At 39.6% G+C, this 17,418-nt stretch overlaps 1 protein-coding gene across 2 annotated transcripts in view; it reads left to right on the top strand.

Annotated features, from left to right (window-relative positions):
• Positions 1-17,418, top strand: part of LOC139612942 (semaphorin-7A) — a 40,139-nt gene that overhangs the window by 4,659 nt on the left and 18,062 nt on the right. The window contains exons 2-9 of one of the 2 annotated variants that reach the window (XM_071469111.1): positions 4,060-4,199; positions 6,134-6,340; positions 9,854-9,949; positions 10,382-10,487; positions 13,157-13,264; positions 13,670-13,809; positions 15,581-15,759; positions 17,235-17,343. In XM_071469111.1, coding sequence (XP_071325212.1) covers positions 4,060-4,199; positions 6,134-6,340; positions 9,854-9,949; positions 10,382-10,487; positions 13,157-13,264; positions 13,670-13,809; positions 15,581-15,759; positions 17,235-17,343 — 1,085 coding nt within the window. The remainder of the gene's footprint in view (positions 1-4,059; positions 4,200-6,133; positions 6,341-9,853; positions 9,950-10,381; positions 10,488-13,156; positions 13,265-13,669; positions 13,810-15,580; positions 15,760-17,234; positions 17,344-17,418) is intronic. The other variant, XM_071469112.1, reaches the window with a different exon arrangement.

Raw genomic sequence — 17,418 nt, 5'->3', positions numbered from 1 at the left:
GAGACATAAGGAGAGAGAGAGGAGAGACATAGAGATGAATACAAACCATGCTGCATCCTAAATACCAGAACATTTTGCCAAAGTTCAGCCAATGTCTGACCTTCTCTCTCATCTGAAGGCCTGAACAAAAAAAAAAATTCCAACCATGAGCCTGATAGATTTTTACTATCATATTCTTAAAGGAGGACCTCAGCTACAAAACTAGCTCATCTACAAAACCACTTTGTAGTGAATGATATGTAAATAAAAGCATATTATTTGCTGGTTCCAAACAGAAAAGCTTCAAAAGCATCTATATCAAAAAACTGTTTGATTTTCCTTCGGATGTTTTTTTTTTTTTTTCCCCCTACTATCCAGAATGCTTTTCATTCATGTACAAGCTATTCCCACAAATAACATCTGTGCTTTAATCTTCATTAATTAGCAAATTTCTTCTTTAAAAGTGACTCACTAATTTGAAAATGTTTCAACTTCTTTCAAGGATTACATGCTCCTGAGGGGGTAAGGAAACTCTCCAACCCTTGAGTTTAATGAAGCCTTTTTTTCTTCTTCGAAAAAAAAAAAAAGTAAAAAAAAACATGGCTGTGTTTCTTCCTGAAAAGCTGACCTTCTGAAAATCAAAGGTTTTCAACCAGCAGCAATTATTAAATGTCTAAGGGGAAAAAAAAAATATTCATACATAGAGAGAATATGAAAGAATTTATGAGTTCAAATTACATCCAGAATGTGAAATTTTTGTTGTATATGTCTGACCCTTTGAAATGATGTAAGGAATGACACGGAACAGGACACTTAAACAGCGTGTACATTCTGTTCTACGTGTGAGCTTGTGGTTGTTTTAAGAGGTGGGACAGTCAAACATCATTTCCAATCAGTGCAGGAGGAGCTTAGTTTAGATGGTACTTTAAAGTGGTACAATAAAGTTTTTATTTTTGGGCCACATTCACTGTTACTGCCCAAAATGCATTGTGTGTTGTTAACATCCATGTTGACTTGCTAGCAATCTTCTGCCTAGCCTTTTGGCGGCACATTACTCCTACCTGTAAATTCGTGAAAGTCTGTAAAACAATTTGCAGGAAACTGTGTTGTGTCATGTCCATGAACAAATAAATAACTAATTCACAAAAACATTGTTTCATAAGTGGTCAAAAACAACGTGTGTTACAGCAGAGGTGTGCCATTAGGACAAGTAAGGCAAGCAGTGCTTGACCAGTTAAAGCTAGAAATAGACATTGTTTAGAAAAATACCCAAGCAGAAGATATATTTATCCTTACCTCTCAGAACAGTGGTGTGTCACATTAAGGCTCTGATATTCCATTTGCAGTCATCTGGTAACTTACTGCCTTCTTGTGAAACAGTGGGCTATGTGGTTATGGCTATGATGTCTTTGGAAGCTAGGTTGACTATTAGCCATTCCATTTTTAATTTCTGTCCTTTTTGTGGGCGTGGCCGGGAGAGTGCTACATTTTGGACGTTTGCACATTGTGGATAATCCTGGGATCTTGATTGGTGACTAGCTATAGCTAGCTACAGAGAAGTGCGCCCTTGACTCAGCTTTCACCGTTCTAAGATCAATTATATTACATGCTATATTACTCATATTCATACATTGTACCTGTGCATTAGGAACTTACTTCATGTCTTTTCTTCCTCACCGTTAAGAGGTATAGCAGTAGCAAGTAAACAAGCAAATTACGCTATGATTCATCATCTCAAATTGGCATGAGTTGTCTTACTAATCACTTTTGTCAATATGTGTGATGGTGAGTGGTTAGGGTGTATTGTTATAGCTTTTAATAACTCATTTTGCAAGGAAAGCTTTTAAACACATTAATCTTATTAAGAAAGGAACAGACAGACAGGCAGGGAAACAGAATTCTGCATTGTCACTGGAGTATGTCATTTCAAAATATTTATCATTATTTGACAGACAGCCATATAAGTGATTTTTTAAAGATATTTTTCCTCTATACTGCACATTTGATATGTTTACTGTCAGTTCAAACATCTTAAAGCATGACATTAATTAAAATTTAGAAATGTTATCTTATCATCACTTTTGACAAGTCATGTTTATTTCTATAGTCAGGTTATCCAATCCAAAAAAAATATTCTTTAGTGTGGATTCATACAGTTTCTATCATATAACTCATGCTAAAGAAATTTTAACATAAGGTCTTTAGCATAAGCAGCTGTCAGTGGCAGTACACATGTGAACACCAGCCACTGTTTTCTATTCAGCTTTTGTTTTGGACTTTCTTTAAGCTTGCTGTAGGTTTGTCAATCAGAATATTAACGTTTTCTCTGTAATTGAAGCCAGGCTGAATCAACAGAAGCTTATTTGGGCTGTGAAGATCTACTTGTTAACTTCCAAAGCAAATATTCATAGTAATCTCTCAGTGTGCTTTGTCAGCCACAGAATGTTCTTCACAAGATTATCAGACAGACAAATTAATATACTGTAAAAAGTATGTTCTTATCCAAGCCATCAGCCACATTGTCCTTCCTTGCGCATTCCTCACCTCCTTGTGAACTATAAGCTTCGTCAATTAGATTCACGCCAAAAAGAGAGGCCTCTGTTTCCATAGAAACTTAGCTGGTTGGCTAGCAACCTGTATCAGTGATCACCACCACTTCATCCTGGCCTTATTGTCAGACTGGATGTCTTTTTTATTTCAGGGATGAGCAGAAATCATTACAAATACCAAGTAACCAACACCTTAATCACTTTGTCATTAGTGTATCTATTTATATTGAACCAATGAGAGCAAAATGTCATTAATTTGGAAATACATTTTCTACTCATGAAATATCTTTGTTAAACATTAAATGGAAAATGGAAGCTGTATAGGACAAACAAGTAACTTTTATTCCCCCTTGTTTATCCCCCCTTGTTGAAATGACATGGACATGACACCATTAATACAATTAACACTTTTTCTGCTATTCGGATTTTATAGATTGTTATTTTTATTTATATATATTGTCAGGTTGGTTTGATTAAAAAAAACTTTAGCTCTTCAGACTGTCATTATTTTAAAATGAAAATAAATGGAGAAAAGTATTTTCTGGAGCAGAGCCCAAATGAAAGAAAAAGGCTGGCAGCCATTTGTGATTTTTATAAACTTAGACATCTTTAAGATCTACAAGTACATGTTCTGCATGTAACCAGCAGGGATTTTATTCTATTTGTAAATGCAGGCACAGTTGCCGTGTATGTAAGTGTGAGTCTGATTGGACGTGTGAATCAGAGATACCCAAATGTACTCTTGAGCCTTTTGGAGGTGTCTGGAGCATAATTCAGCCAAGCGTCTGTGATGGGATTTGCCCACATAATCATTTCAGTGATATTTATGCTTCCACCAAATGCCATTTTTCCTCAAACTACCAAGCCAGGTTCCTGTAAGGACTCTCTGTTTAATATAAAACAACAAAAGGGCACTAATGTCAGATCAGGTGTTTTGGTAAATGAAGGGAGTTCATAGCTAGGACTTCTCGAGCTGGCTCCTGTATTGACGTCAGATTAAATGTAGATTAAAAACCAGAGGTTTGGCTCTGTGCCATCAGGGGCTTCTAGACTTTGATTCGACCTGCCTGAGGAGCTTAGGGTGGCTAAATCTGGATCATCTTTTTAAAAAACTTCCTGGAACTCAATTTTGCTTTCATGCAGTGACCTTTCATTATTGTGTTTGACCTCAACTTTATGAATCCTTGTCATTATAGTACCTTGTTTGTTCGCTTTTGCTGTCTATTTTTTTGATTCCCTGTCATTTGGAAACTGCTGTTTAATTGCAGATTTGAAAATCTTTGGATACATTCTTCCCTCACCTCCTCTTAATTACTTAGCAGCAGCAATAATTAGCAGCATACATATTCTGTCATTAAAAGGTTGTTTTTGTTGTTTTTGTGTAGAATCAATGTAATGAGTTCATTTATTAAACTTTATTACCACAAGGCACATTTTAATTGCACAAATATAAACATACATTTTAACAATAAAACCAACAACATATTCCAGCAAAGTTTAGCCATCTAATATATTTCATTATGACCCACAGAGCCCTCCAGGTTCCACTTCGACAAACCTGAGAACTACATCAGCATGTACCATCAAGAAGGGAGCGACATGCTCTATGTGGGTGGCCAGGCGATGATCTACGTGTTGACGTTCACTGACAGAGGGGTCCGTGACCTGCAGGTATGATGACCTGTGCACAGGTGCTTTAATGGAATGTTATGGGGGACTGACAGTCCTTTTTTTTTTATTTCGGAGCCGCTCAGATGCATTTAGAGAAAATTTTATAAAAGATTACTCACCAACCACAAGCTACTGCCAAGTTATTAAGACAGTCTACTTCAGCAGCCCCGTTGGCAGCTAACCAAGTGCTGTTTGTACATAAAAAATTATGGTGGCTGGTAAAATAAGTAGCAGAGATCTAAAGGCTGAAGGACCAGGTCTATAACCAGTATTAAAGGCCCACCACAAGTACACATGTGTTTTCACTTACATTGCCTGATTAAATTTCCTCTCATGACTTTTTGGTTTTGTGTGTGCTTGACCGTCTTCCTTACTCCTTTGAACAAACCATGCCAGCCGTTTCCCCTGGCTTCCAGTTTTTATGTTAGGCTAGGCTAACTGCTGGCTCGTTTCACCTCTACACTTAACACACAGACATGAGTGGTTTTGATTTTATCATCTGAACAATGGTAGAGAATATTATCCCAAAAAATGTCAAATTACTCCCATGAAAAAAACCACAGTGGCTGGTGAAATTAGTAACTTTTTGTGGTAAAAAGCAACCATGATTCTGAGATTTTGTGATCAATTAGTACTGTAATTACTTTTGTAGATAGTGATTTTTATTTTTGTCCAAGTTGTTTTCCACTCATCTTGTCTGATTTTGAGATAAATTAAGATAAAGATTAAATGCTACTTTAAAAACAAACAACCCCTGTGGGTCTGCTATAAAATGAGATGTAAATTGTTGTATTTTAAATTGCAGAACGACTTACCAAGCTGCAGTAAGTAAAACTAAACTAATGACTCCCCCATTGTTGTTTGCCAGACTGTGTGTGATGACAACAAATATAGTTCCCCCCTCCTGCTGGGAGCATGACACAGTGAGCCAGAGAGGGCAGAAAGATGAGACAGCTGGCTTGTTGATGACCCAGTTCAGCAGAGACCCGGTGAAGGCCGAGGAAGTTGGGTCAGGATGCATTAATGAAGCTACACTTATTTCTCTTTCTATGAGGAGGAGAGAAAACATAATTCACTGAGCTAATGATGTCAACATAGGCTCAAGATTACACAGTGTGTGGGCTACAGTGTCAGCGCTGACTAGCCTAACAAAATTGAAGAGGCTGTAAGCCTGGTGTTTCATCCAAATATGAATATATGTCCCATTTTTAGAAATGATCACAGGCTAAGTGTTTGGTTTTCCCCAGTGGAGACATGACAACCAGGGAAATGGAGATGGTGACTGGCGATGAGTTCGGCACTGAGGGACAATTTTGATGACTGATGGTCTGTTTTTCTTACTCAGTTAGGTTAGGTTTGTCAGGTTGAGTTATTTCCACTGCAGGTTAGTGTGGAGGGGAGTAACAGTCAAAATAAAATGCAGTAAAAATCAACTCTTAGCATCAGCCACAAAGAATGAAAGAGCGAGGGCCTCTTTGAGATTCAAAAACTGGTCAGTAAATTCAGTTATCTACTTGTTTGAGTGAAGAGCACAATGCACAACAGTTTTCTCAGAAGAATAAATTTATTTTACCTCTTTGTACTTCACTTTCTATTCTGTTCTGTTCTCTTTGAACCTACATGTACTGACAGCTACAAGTTCAAGGCCATTGTCATGAGGGTTACTGAAAGGAATACGAGGAAACGTGAAGTACAGGAGACAGTTTGAGGGGATGCAAAAGGAAGAACAAAAACATAAGTGACAAATTTAATGACAAAGTAACAGAATAATCCAGCGAAAATAAAATAAAAATCACAGAACGGTTTTGGCTAACGAGGTGGAGGTTTTCTGTGAGCACTGTGCTTTAGAAGCAGCAGCAGGGTCGTTGCTTTCATGCTGAAACAGAGAAATGTGAAAGAACTTGGCACAAATTAAACAGTCCTTCCTCCCACAGATCCCAGCAGCATCTGATCAGACTGCAATTGATACCTGCAAGGCAAAGGCTGCGCCACTCGAGGTAGAAACACATCCTCTCTGTCAGTACCTCCATCAGTGGTGCAAAGCATTCCCCTCCACCATTTGTGCATCATCATCCTGTTTCTCATTACCATCATCATCATCATCATCATCATCATCATCATCTGCAGTGCACTACAGTGAGGTTTGCGCTACAGTGTTCTGTTTTAATTCAGTTTTTTAGATTAAGTTCTTACAGCACAAAAAAACCGGAGAGTAAATCATTCCAAAAAACACAATAAAAAAATGCAATAACATATAAAGACATAAAAATTGCTAATTTATGCAGATGAGATTGAATTACACAGGACACAGTCTCACCTCAAAACAAACAAACCAAACAATGCACAGATGAGTGAGCTGTTGATAATTTCAGTGAGATTCCACAGAGACTGAGAGGGTGGTAGGATTTTATTACAATATTCAAATTAAAATGAGTCTGATAGTGTGGGGAAGCTTTAAACGCTCAGAGGATGAGGAAAATAATCTTGAGCAGTGCAGGATGCAGTGCTGCTTAATATGCTGCTTGTCACACAAAATAAACAGGTTAAGCCTGGCGGGAGAAGCCATACCAAGGCTGTACCAAGACCATTTTTACCAATTTTACGCAAATGAATAATTTCCACATTAACTTTAATGCAGTTGTATAATTAGAGGAAATTAACTAGATTGTTGAAAGTAATTTTCCATTTATACTCAGCAGCAAAATGGAAATTAATTTTCACTTATCTGCTAGGCCAAATGTTAAATATAGAAAACTTGAACCTGCTCTTTATCATAAGTAAGGCAGTGTTAACACTGCATGTGATGTCTGTAAAGGTCCATGTGTGTGCCACCATGTGCAGACTGAACATGTGACAGTAATAGTATGTACAGGTATATGTCCACCCTCTATTTGGAGAATCAGAGGAAAAAAAAGTGTTAGTGCTAATGCTAAAGTTTGAATGCTGTGGTCATGCTATGTGGCTACACTATCCAGACAAGATTCTGCCATCTCAAAATGAAATGTTGAGACATAACTTGAAATTTCCCTAGATAATAATTTGAGTCCAATCTAAAAAAAGGAGGTGAGGATTTGTTTTACATCTACAACCCTACAGAAGATGTTTTTTTATAATAGTCAGGCATGCAGCTGTTCATAAAACAGTCAATACCTTGTTCCAAAAGCAACAAAATCTTTTATAGAAATGTTCCTAGATCGTGTTCTTTATTCAGGCCATTACGATGTAAAGTTTTAAAGGGTTTATATTCTGAATCATTTGCTTTCCAATAAAAAGGTTTTTCCAATGTTACCACCTCTGTTTTTCAACACCATTACATTATGGTCTTTCTCTGAACTGCAAATACTAGAATTTGCTTATGGGCAGGCTTGTTTTAAGAGAGGTGGGATGACAAATTTAAGAAAAAATTGAAATATTGTCTTTATCAGTTAGCGTTCTGTAGATAGTGGTGGAAATTTCTACCCATATCAAGCTAAAACCCACAATTGTATGTATTCATATAAAAAGTGGTACCGTAGTTATGGAACAAAACAAAGAGGGCAGAGTCTTCCCTGTACAAACAAAGCTGAAGATGGCGAGAGAGTCTGGCAGAGGCGGATGGTGGAAAATGAGAACATTCTGAGTGATGTGGTAAATCTTCCCCAATAAAACAAATGTGGTTTGGAAGGGGAGTGAAGGACAGGAGGCAGCATCCCTCAGTGACAGACAGCCACAGGGTTTGTGGAAAACATTACCACTGAAGTGAGACGGAGACAGGACATTAACAGTGGGTAGCATACCTAATTTGATAGACTGTATTTCCAGCTATCACCAAGGCCACAGCATTGTGTGTCTATTTACCTCAGCTCCAGTTTGTCTAGAGCACAGTTTTCAGAAGCTGAAACTTACAAGCAAATTTGCTACCTAAATCTAACTTTACACCCATGAGGCCTCATCCCAAATGACTTTTAGGTCGAGATTAACTGTGGAGATGTTTGTAAAAAAGGACAGTTGTGCGGAGCAGCCAAGCATCCTATGAAAACAGTTGTATAACATCCTCTGTATCTCTAGAGGAGCTTTGTCAAGTCTGTGAAAAGTACTCTTGAGTGATCTCGTCTTGGATTTGGGGACTGCATTAAAAATTGGGAGCGTGGTAAGAGAACTCTTTAGTTGGGAGTCTCCTGCTTTGTTTCCCACCAGTCTCCCATCTTTACTGAAGTGCAACACTAAGATCTAATCACCAGGGGTTGATTTTAAAAACAACAGAGGTTGACACGGTTATTCTAAACCCTGTCGGGAGACAAGAATGTTGATACCAAAGGATGCTGCCAAACCCCATGATTCCTTCAATGACAAAGTAATATTACGTCCATTTCAGCATATTTTGACATCTCACTTACTAGGATATCTGTACATGGTAGCTGCAGCATTTCAATGTTAGGGTATGGACAGGATGTGTCAACTAACATGCAGAAATTCTGCATTAAGGGGAGACTTTGATCACACTGGCAAAGAATGTTGGAATTGGAAATAAATCATGGAGGTGCAAAATTTTTAAATATGGATGTAACTGAATTGGTAATCTAATGAGTATTTTCCTTCAATGACAGTGCAGCAAAACACCACAACATGATGCATCAGTTGAAAAAACCTGAAGACCAGCTTCTCCCCAAATGAAACCACTGAAAGAGACTGGTTTGTGGTTCATACAAGCTACTGGCTCCAGCAAGACGAGTCCACAACAACGCCAACTCGTCTTGTTATTCTGTCAGATAGCATATGTCAGTCTCAAACCTCCTTAATTCTACTCTTAAAGCCTCTGAAGAAGTGCGACTGGCCTTTCAAAACTGCCTGAACTCAAAAGAACTGAAAACAAAAAGTCTCCAAGTAAGAACGTATAAACTTGCCTACAAAAAACAACAAGATATTCAGCCTACACACCCACCTACCCAGCCACCTACATATCCACCTACACACACTTATACAAGCTCAGGTCCTGTGTTTTGGATTAAGTGTACTTCCTAGCTTTACTGCCTTCAGTTTTCTTTTGCATCAAGGTTTGTGATTGGAGTCTTTTCTAAAAAGGTACTTAGCACGTTTTTGTCAAAGATGCCCTTTCAACATGAGCTACCCCTACAAACTAAAAGCAGAATTTACCCCTTAAGGTTGTACTCAGTATTCATTTTTATGCTCCATTCAGTAATGTCTTGGGGAAAGCAGTCCATTTTCTGTACTTAATGAATAAGTGATGCATATGGAGTATTGCGGTGCTATACTGCAGGGCTAAGCCTCCTGTGTCCTGTCTGCCAAAAATGATCAGAGCATGGATCACCTCCAGTTTTTCTTAAACCTCTCTGAGCAATCCGCTTTTCCTCTCACAGTCTGTTTTGTGTTGTACACTTGCTTTGTTTCTGTAGCCCTATGTTCCACCTTCCTCTCTTCCCTCTCAATCCCTTGGTTGTCATCTTGTCTCATCTCTCCCTTAGTGAGGTCTCTGTCTCTCTAATCAGTCTTCCACACACATCCTCCACTTTTGCCTCTCCTGCCTCTCTTGCCTCTCTGCACCTCTAATCCTTCTCCCAATCTGTGTGTTTCTCTTCCTTTCCCTCCTGTTTCTGCCTCATTTTCTGCCTTTGTTAGTCTCTTTTTGTCTCACTTATGCTCTCTTTCTCTCACAGCTGGAGTGTGATAATTTCATCACAGTCATTCAGAAAGTAAACGACACGTTCATAGTATGTGGGACAAATGCAGGGAGCCCGAGGTGCTGGATGCTGGTAAGAGTTTAAGAAAAAAGTAATTAAAAATGATGCTGCATATTCTTCTGCTGCATTGCAAATGTTTCACTTTTATCATTTTCTGCTGTGGCTGCTTCAACTCGAGTCTGAACAATCTCCAGATCAATGCCTATTAGTATTTGTTTATTTGATCACTTATTTCTTGTAATGGTTAGATGAAGGCCGGGGGTTATTAATTACAATGGAGGATGTTTTCACTCAGCAATGAATATGTCAGCAATGAATGTGACACAAATGATAAGTTTACATTTTCTTAAACCCATATGGTGGTAACTGAAAAAAGGTAACTGAGTGCTGGGTCTTGTCATAGGAAACTGTAAGACGTATATTGTATAAAGACACAGGGCTGAAATAAACTGTATTCAAAATGCTAGACTTCCTCCAGGCTCAAATGTCTCCTGCACTCTGCAGGTAAATGACACCATGCTGACTGATGTCCAGGGCTACGGGCAGATAGCGGCGGCCTCTGACATTTCACCGCCCTACCCTTCTCAGAGGTCTATCAGCGTGCCTGCAGGTAACAAACACATGAGGGAAAGTAAGAGTAAAACCAGGAGTAATATCCTGGCAGGGAAAAGAATAGTTTTATTTAAAAAATAATAATAATAATAATGGTGACAGTTCAGGTGAAGTTTGGACTCAGATGCAGATACAGGACTCAGTAGGCGTGTTAACAAGGTATTTATTAGGTAAATGGTTGAATGGGGTTGAAGGTTGGTGCAAGGTGACTGTTTTTTTTTTTTTTTGTTGTTAAACCTAACCAAACCTTAACTATATCTGTGTCATTTTGGAAACATACATGTGAATCATTTTTATAATAATAATTTGTTGGTCTTTGAGGGCACAAACACTGTCCTATACAAATTGCACATAAGATCACATAATTTCAACCACAAAATATTTGCAGATAACTTCTAACTGTTTTGTGTTTGAGTATCTGTCATTTTTAATTAGACAATTTGCAGAAATCTCTGATTGTGATGACTCCACTTAAATGAATTGAATTTGGTGAAGGAGCTGTCAATCATAAGTTGCTGGTATGACAATGCCCACCATTAGGAGCACTGCCCTCCTGTGAATAAGTGAATGAATGAGGTCCCCAATTACCTCATTCATTACTTGATGCAGTTGAATGAGGTAATTTGGGACAATCAAAGGACGAAGTAGTCTCAGTAAGTTCCATTTCAAAAGCCTCACCTTGTTGCAGGTGTCACCTGTTCAGATGTCTTTTTTTGGAACAAAGCCACCTTCAGCTCTTTATATTAACTTTGCTCATTTGTGTCGGAGCTGAGCGACTCTTGTGAGTCCCGGGGCTCCCAGGAGCAATCTGTCTCATAATATCACTCTCTATTCATAACATGCAAATGAGTGAACACTTTTATCTAAAGTACCTCACAATAATTTAAAGAGCCAATCCTGTGCGAGCAGATTTTAATAAATCATGTAGTGCTCTGCTTTAGGCTGATGTATGTACTCCACCTCGAACAAGAGCTACAACATTATTTTGCTTGTGTTTGAGTGTTTGTATTAGTGTTTTAAATTTGTACATCACACAGTTCCTCCAAGGACTTTACTTTTTAGTGTACAGTACATGACACCCTCTATCCTTCGACCCTCGATTTCGGAAAGGAAAAATCCCTCCTCCTTGTTATCCCTGACACCCACACCCACCTGAAAATAAATCAAAGGATTTTTTTGTACCTGTACCACGGATAACCAGAATATCTTTGAAGTCCTAGTGGTTTTGATCATGCTGACAAATTCTTTAAAATAGGACCATGCATCTACTGCGTGTTCATGCCCTGCAGGTTTTGTTTACTCCCATTACTCCCCCTGTGTCGAGGTACATAAATATATATTTCAGGAAGCTCAATATCTGGGCCACATTTCAGCAGCTACAGACCACTGATGGTCTGGTAGAGAGACTGTCCCCCTGTAAAAAAAAAAAAAAAAAAAAAATGAGCCCATAGAACAGTGATTGTCAACTGACGGCCCGCGGGCCGAATCCGGCCCACCGAAGCTTCCAATCCGGACCATGATTGAATTCCGAAATAGTGAGGAGGAAAAAGAAAATCCCGCTATTAAAGCAACCCAAAAAGCAATTGAGATCGAGTTTGTTCCAAAACGCGTAAATTTTTTCCAGAGATGGACATGACAGCCCCACAAATACCAAGGCAAAATATCTCTATCACCCCTGGTTAGCCACGTTGTTATGATTATAACCATGACAACAAATATCGTCTAATGTTGAAGAAATATTATTTTAGACCAAATCACCATCTTTTCCTAAACCTAACCACCCCTTATTATAGTAACCATGGCAATAAAGGTAGGTACGCCGGTCTCAATATAGTCCGCATGTTTATTATTGTAACCATGACAACCAAGGTCCAGTATGCTTACCACCGCAGGGGCATTATTTCAGGAGACACTCCTATGGGTCGTATCAGAGGTTGGAGGTAGCACTGGACTGGATAAAAAGGGGAATGTCCTGGGTGTAGTTCCTAATTGTGCAATTATCGAGCAGCCCAGGATCACATGAACTAAACAGAGATGTTTCCAATCAAACCGACATTTCAGTTGTCAGTTGTAATGAGGGACGAATAAACTGTCTGTTTGTTAAAGCTTCTAATGCAGATGGATTGTTTGTGGAGACTCTGAGAAATTAGTGAGAGGTTAGTTTGCGCTGCGGGAGGCTCTTACAGACGGGGATCGATTGCTGAGGCAACGAGGCGACCCTTTGCTTGAGTTGAGCATTCTAATAACAATCAGTCCTAATTAAGATGTTACTGCCACTATTTCAAATGCTCCCCCTTTTAAATTGCTATGGAGAAAGAGCTCTACGGGGGGTTATAAGAATGTGGTGATTGTTGGCTGCTCATTGGTGCAGTCAGCTATTTTGCCTTGATGTCTTCTTTCCCCTTGCACTCCTTTTCCTCCCTTGTTTTTTATCCTGCCTTCCAGGGCCCTCCTTTTTTCTATCTTCACTCTCCCTCTCTGTGTTTAAATTCTCTCTCTGTGTCTTCCTCTCCTCCAGCTTCAGTCAGTCCCCTCCTGCGTCGCTCCAGTCTCTCTCCCTCTCCATCTGAACCTTGTACCCATCCATCAAACTGACTGTCTGCCTTTTTTGCTCACTGTTCGCCCTTCTCTTCTCCTCTCTATCTTTTTTTCCCCTCACTGTCTAAGATGGGAATCTGTATTCTGCTATGTCGTCGGTGCGAGGTCACGCCGGCTCGATCCGGCGTACGTTTGGCACCCAGAAACTCCTGAAGTCGGAGAACATTTGGCTGCTGAGTGAGTAGGAGGAAGGGAGTCACGCAGAAACCACACAGGTTTAGACTAATGAACAGTGAGATCGTGGGTGGTGTTCTCTGTAAATCATCTACTATCATTCCCTTGGGGAGAAATAACACATGTAGGTGCATTTTCTGCCAGGGTTTGGGTCATATTATTTACAGCGGTAAAATGCAAGTCAGAAACACATGTGATCAAGCCATTTATTCTTCTGCTAATTCACACAATATCCATTTTAAATACAGTTTAATATCAGCAGTATTCATTAAAATAACATAATGGACTGTAATCATGAAATAAGTTTACACTAGAAGATGATACTGCTTAAGCTGAGAGAGCTCGTAAAGGCAAATTGGAAACAAAGCGGCAATATCTTAGTGGACTTGTTTCAATCTCATCACACAGATCCACAGTTTGCTGGTGCTGCCATTATCCCGTCTACGCAAAAATTCAAGGAGGAGATCTACTTCTTCTTCAGTGAGCTCAACAAGACAGCCAGGGTGGACGAGGAGCCGTACAGGGCCCGCATCGGTCGAATCTGCACAGTAAAGAAAATCACACACACACACGCTCGTCTTTGTGGAAACATGGTTAAACGTAGCTCTTTGCATGAGTTTAAAGTGGTCGATCCAAACCTTCTTTTTCCTACTCTCGCAACCTCTCCTCACATTGCATACGCATATATCTGAGTGCGATTAAAGAGTGTTTTCTGCCAGTGTTTCATCTGAATCATACAGAACTGGAGAATTTGTTTCAAAGAAAAAACACTGGTTTCAAGTGAATTACTAATGAAATGACCTAAAGGATCGAATGCATACAAGACGATTTTTGGTACTACTGTCAGTTTCCACTTCCTGTTTTATATACTGCACAACAAATCCAGACTGAATATAAAGGACTTAGAGAGATTCTGTATGATTCAGAGTTTTTGCTACACTGTTCTTTTCTATCTAGAAACTTGTAAGCAAATTGCATTTTTGAACACTCTCCAATCACTTATGTCAAAGCAGGTGTTTCCTAATCAGCTGTCAGAGGCAAAACACCTGCTGCTCAGTGTGTCTGATGATTAATCTTGAAAATTATTCACAGGTGCCCAAATCAAAAGATAAAGTTAGTTTAAGGAATATTACAACATTTTCTCACACACTTCTCAATGTACACTTCTTTGCTCTGTTGCCAGGATCAGTTAATCTCTGTGCATTGTCTTGTTAGTTAGTTAGTGAGCTTTAGATGTGCTGGTAGGCAGATTTGGTTAGCTTTGAACAGGGCCAGGCTAGCTGTTTCCCACTGTCTTCATGCTAAGCTAGCTACTGGATATTTAGGAAATGTTTCCCAAAAACCTCCTCTTTAAGTGAATAACAGGACATGTTTAGGCTAGACACTGTTAGTCTCTATCTGGAAGTGAAAAAAATACACCTGGTTGTGTGTAGTTGTAGTAAATTTGTTACCAGTGCATCTAAGAATCAAATGAGTTCTGTTCAGAGAATAGGAAATTGCACAAAGCTGTAACTTTAGGCAAAGAGTTTCAAGAGGTTTCAAGAGGGCCTGAATGAGTCTCTCTGGACTCTGTTAAAACACAATTTTAAATTCCTATTTCCACAAATGGTAAATAGGCCTACAGCCCCAAATAGAAAAATAAATCCGGCACATACTTGGGCCACATGCTTTTTTTCTTCTGGCCCATTACACGCCGGGTTCCCCAGCCCACATCTGGCCCATGAACCAATTCTGGCACACACACAGAAAATCTTGTGGCAATCTGGAGGATAACAGCCGGAATCAGCACAGATGTAGAAGTATATGGGCCAGACTCAGGCTCAGGACCCAGGCATATGTTACGCCAGAAGTTTCATCTTCCATAATAGCTTTGGAGTATCTTGGAAGAGGCCTAGCAGACCTTAGCTAGTGACTCTATCTGGTACCAGTTTCTGTGCTTATGAAGTTTTAGCAGTTGTTGTTCATTACATATCTAGAGTGATTTGTATTCTATCTGCTTGTAATACTACTATATCCTCACTCTGGAATTACTGCAGAGCACCTATAACAAAGCTAGACCTGCTGTTTCCACATGCTCATAGCCTTCGTGCTAAGCTAGGCTACAGACATCTTGGACCAACTTTTGCACTGAAACCTCAGAGACAGAATTCAAAATGTCAGAGTATTCCCATAAGGGAGGGAAAGGTAGTCCTCATATCCTGGGCTGGGGTCAGTAAGTCTTATCTTTTCAGGGGAAATCAAAGCAAAATTCAAAATTACCAACTTGGCTCCTTTGTAGGAGGTTGTTATCAGAGTTCTTGTATGTTATGTTATTTCCAGGTGGATGAAGGGGGCATTAAAACCCTGCTGGCAGACTCATGGACCACCTTCATGAAGGCCCGGGTGATGTGCGGCACAGGCAACACTCAGCAGCAGTACAACAACATGAAGCAGGCTGTGGTGCTGACAGCGCAGGACAAGAGGGCCGGGGTCATGTACGGCCTCTTTTCTAACGCATGGTGAGTTGGAACATCTGTCAGTAACCGACACTCACACAGTAACTGACACTCAGACAGTAGCACCTACCGACACACAAAGAGTTTCTCATTATATCACATACTGAAAGACAGTGTCTCATCAGTGTTAGTTTATATTTCATTTAACTGTCACACCAGTTTTCTGTTGGAATAAAAATCTGCCAAATAAACAAAGTTTGCAAAGAAACAGCTGTCGTACATCTGATAATACAAATAATTGTGGTGCAATTTTCTGCAGGAGGACATCTAACAACTGCATTTGTCTCTAATAGCTTACCCAAAGAAATACTCATTACAGCTTGTCCTATCAAATGTACTATTCATCATATTTTGCACATTTTACAAGAACAATAGCAGTCACATGTGCTCTTTGGTTCGTCACCTGAAGCACACATTTATGATGCTGGCTTGCAGGTCACATTACAACCTCACATTTTATTATGTATAGTTGGTAGCCTTCTTTACTGCAAAAAATACACACTGAAATCCAGAAAGAATTTACTTTAGTTTTATTGAACTATTTGCAAGGGACAGTTTATAATACTGACTATAATTGTTGCCACTTCTTGCAGTTCTTGTCCTAGTTGCTTTTAAAACCTAGAGATGACAATGTACAAATAACAAACAGGACCCTCTGCCTTCGCTGTGTGTGGGTGCACAGCTATGCAGGAGTACCAGGGGAGTAGAGGGTAGATGCCTATAAATGCTTGCTTGGTCACAGATGTGACAAAATTCAATTTCATTGAAATGATCTGTGTCAGCTGTGTTTTGCCTCCAGCAATAGACTACCTGACCAAAGCCAACAGTCAGCTGACAAATACCTGAGGTTAAACATTGGCACATTTTCTTTCTGTGTCACTTTAAAATAGTGGCATACCACCCAAGGGAGGGGGTGGGAATCCACAGCTGAAAACAGTTGCTCCCAAACTCTGGAAAACTGTGGTCACAAAGATGCAGGAAACCAGAAAAACACCTCTGCTGCACAAAGTTTAAAATCTTCTTTCTGCATTTTCAAAGGAGACCCAGGGAGCCTCTTTGGTTTAACTAGTCACATATGCAAGACCCATGCAACTGGCAACAAGGGATATCAAGCAGATATTGCTTCATACTAATGGTGTATTGTGCAACGGATACTCTGACTGTGTGTGTGTGTGTGTGTGTGTGTGAGTTCAGCTCAGCCTCTCACTGAACTCCAGCTCTTTTGTGTTATTTCTCTCCTGTCGCTCTCCCTTTCGTCTTGTCTCTGTACATTTATGTCAGACTCACAAAGCCCTAAGATACCTGCAGCCATGTCTAACATTCGCTTCACTTCCTGTGTGAACGCACAGTAAACCAAGAAGGAGAGAAACTAGAACATGCTAGTCAAGAATTTCTAGCTGCTCCCCCGCATGTCGCTCATAACCACTTTCCCTGCTTTTATTGTGGGTGTAATTACTCTTCTTCCTGCCTTTGTTCAGGGGCAGAACAGTGATCTGTGCCTACTCTATTGAAGATATTGACCGGGCTTTCTCCACAAGTAAACTGAAGGGCTACAGCAGTCCATTCATTGGCAGTCGCCCTGGAATGGTAAGAAAAACCGGCATGACTTTTCTTTGTTTTTTTGTTTTTGTTTTGTTTTTTATTTGGTTTTGTTTTTTGTTT

This window comes from Trachinotus anak, unplaced genomic scaffold, assembly GCF_046630095.1.
Source record: "Trachinotus anak isolate AG129_WGS33_773 ecotype Australia unplaced genomic scaffold, CSIRO_AGI_Tana_v1 ptg000032l, whole genome shotgun sequence".
In the NCBI taxonomy this organism is placed as follows: Eukaryota; Metazoa; Chordata; class Actinopteri; order Carangiformes; family Carangidae; genus Trachinotus; species Trachinotus anak.
This window is presented reverse-complemented; position numbering and strand designations above follow the sequence as displayed.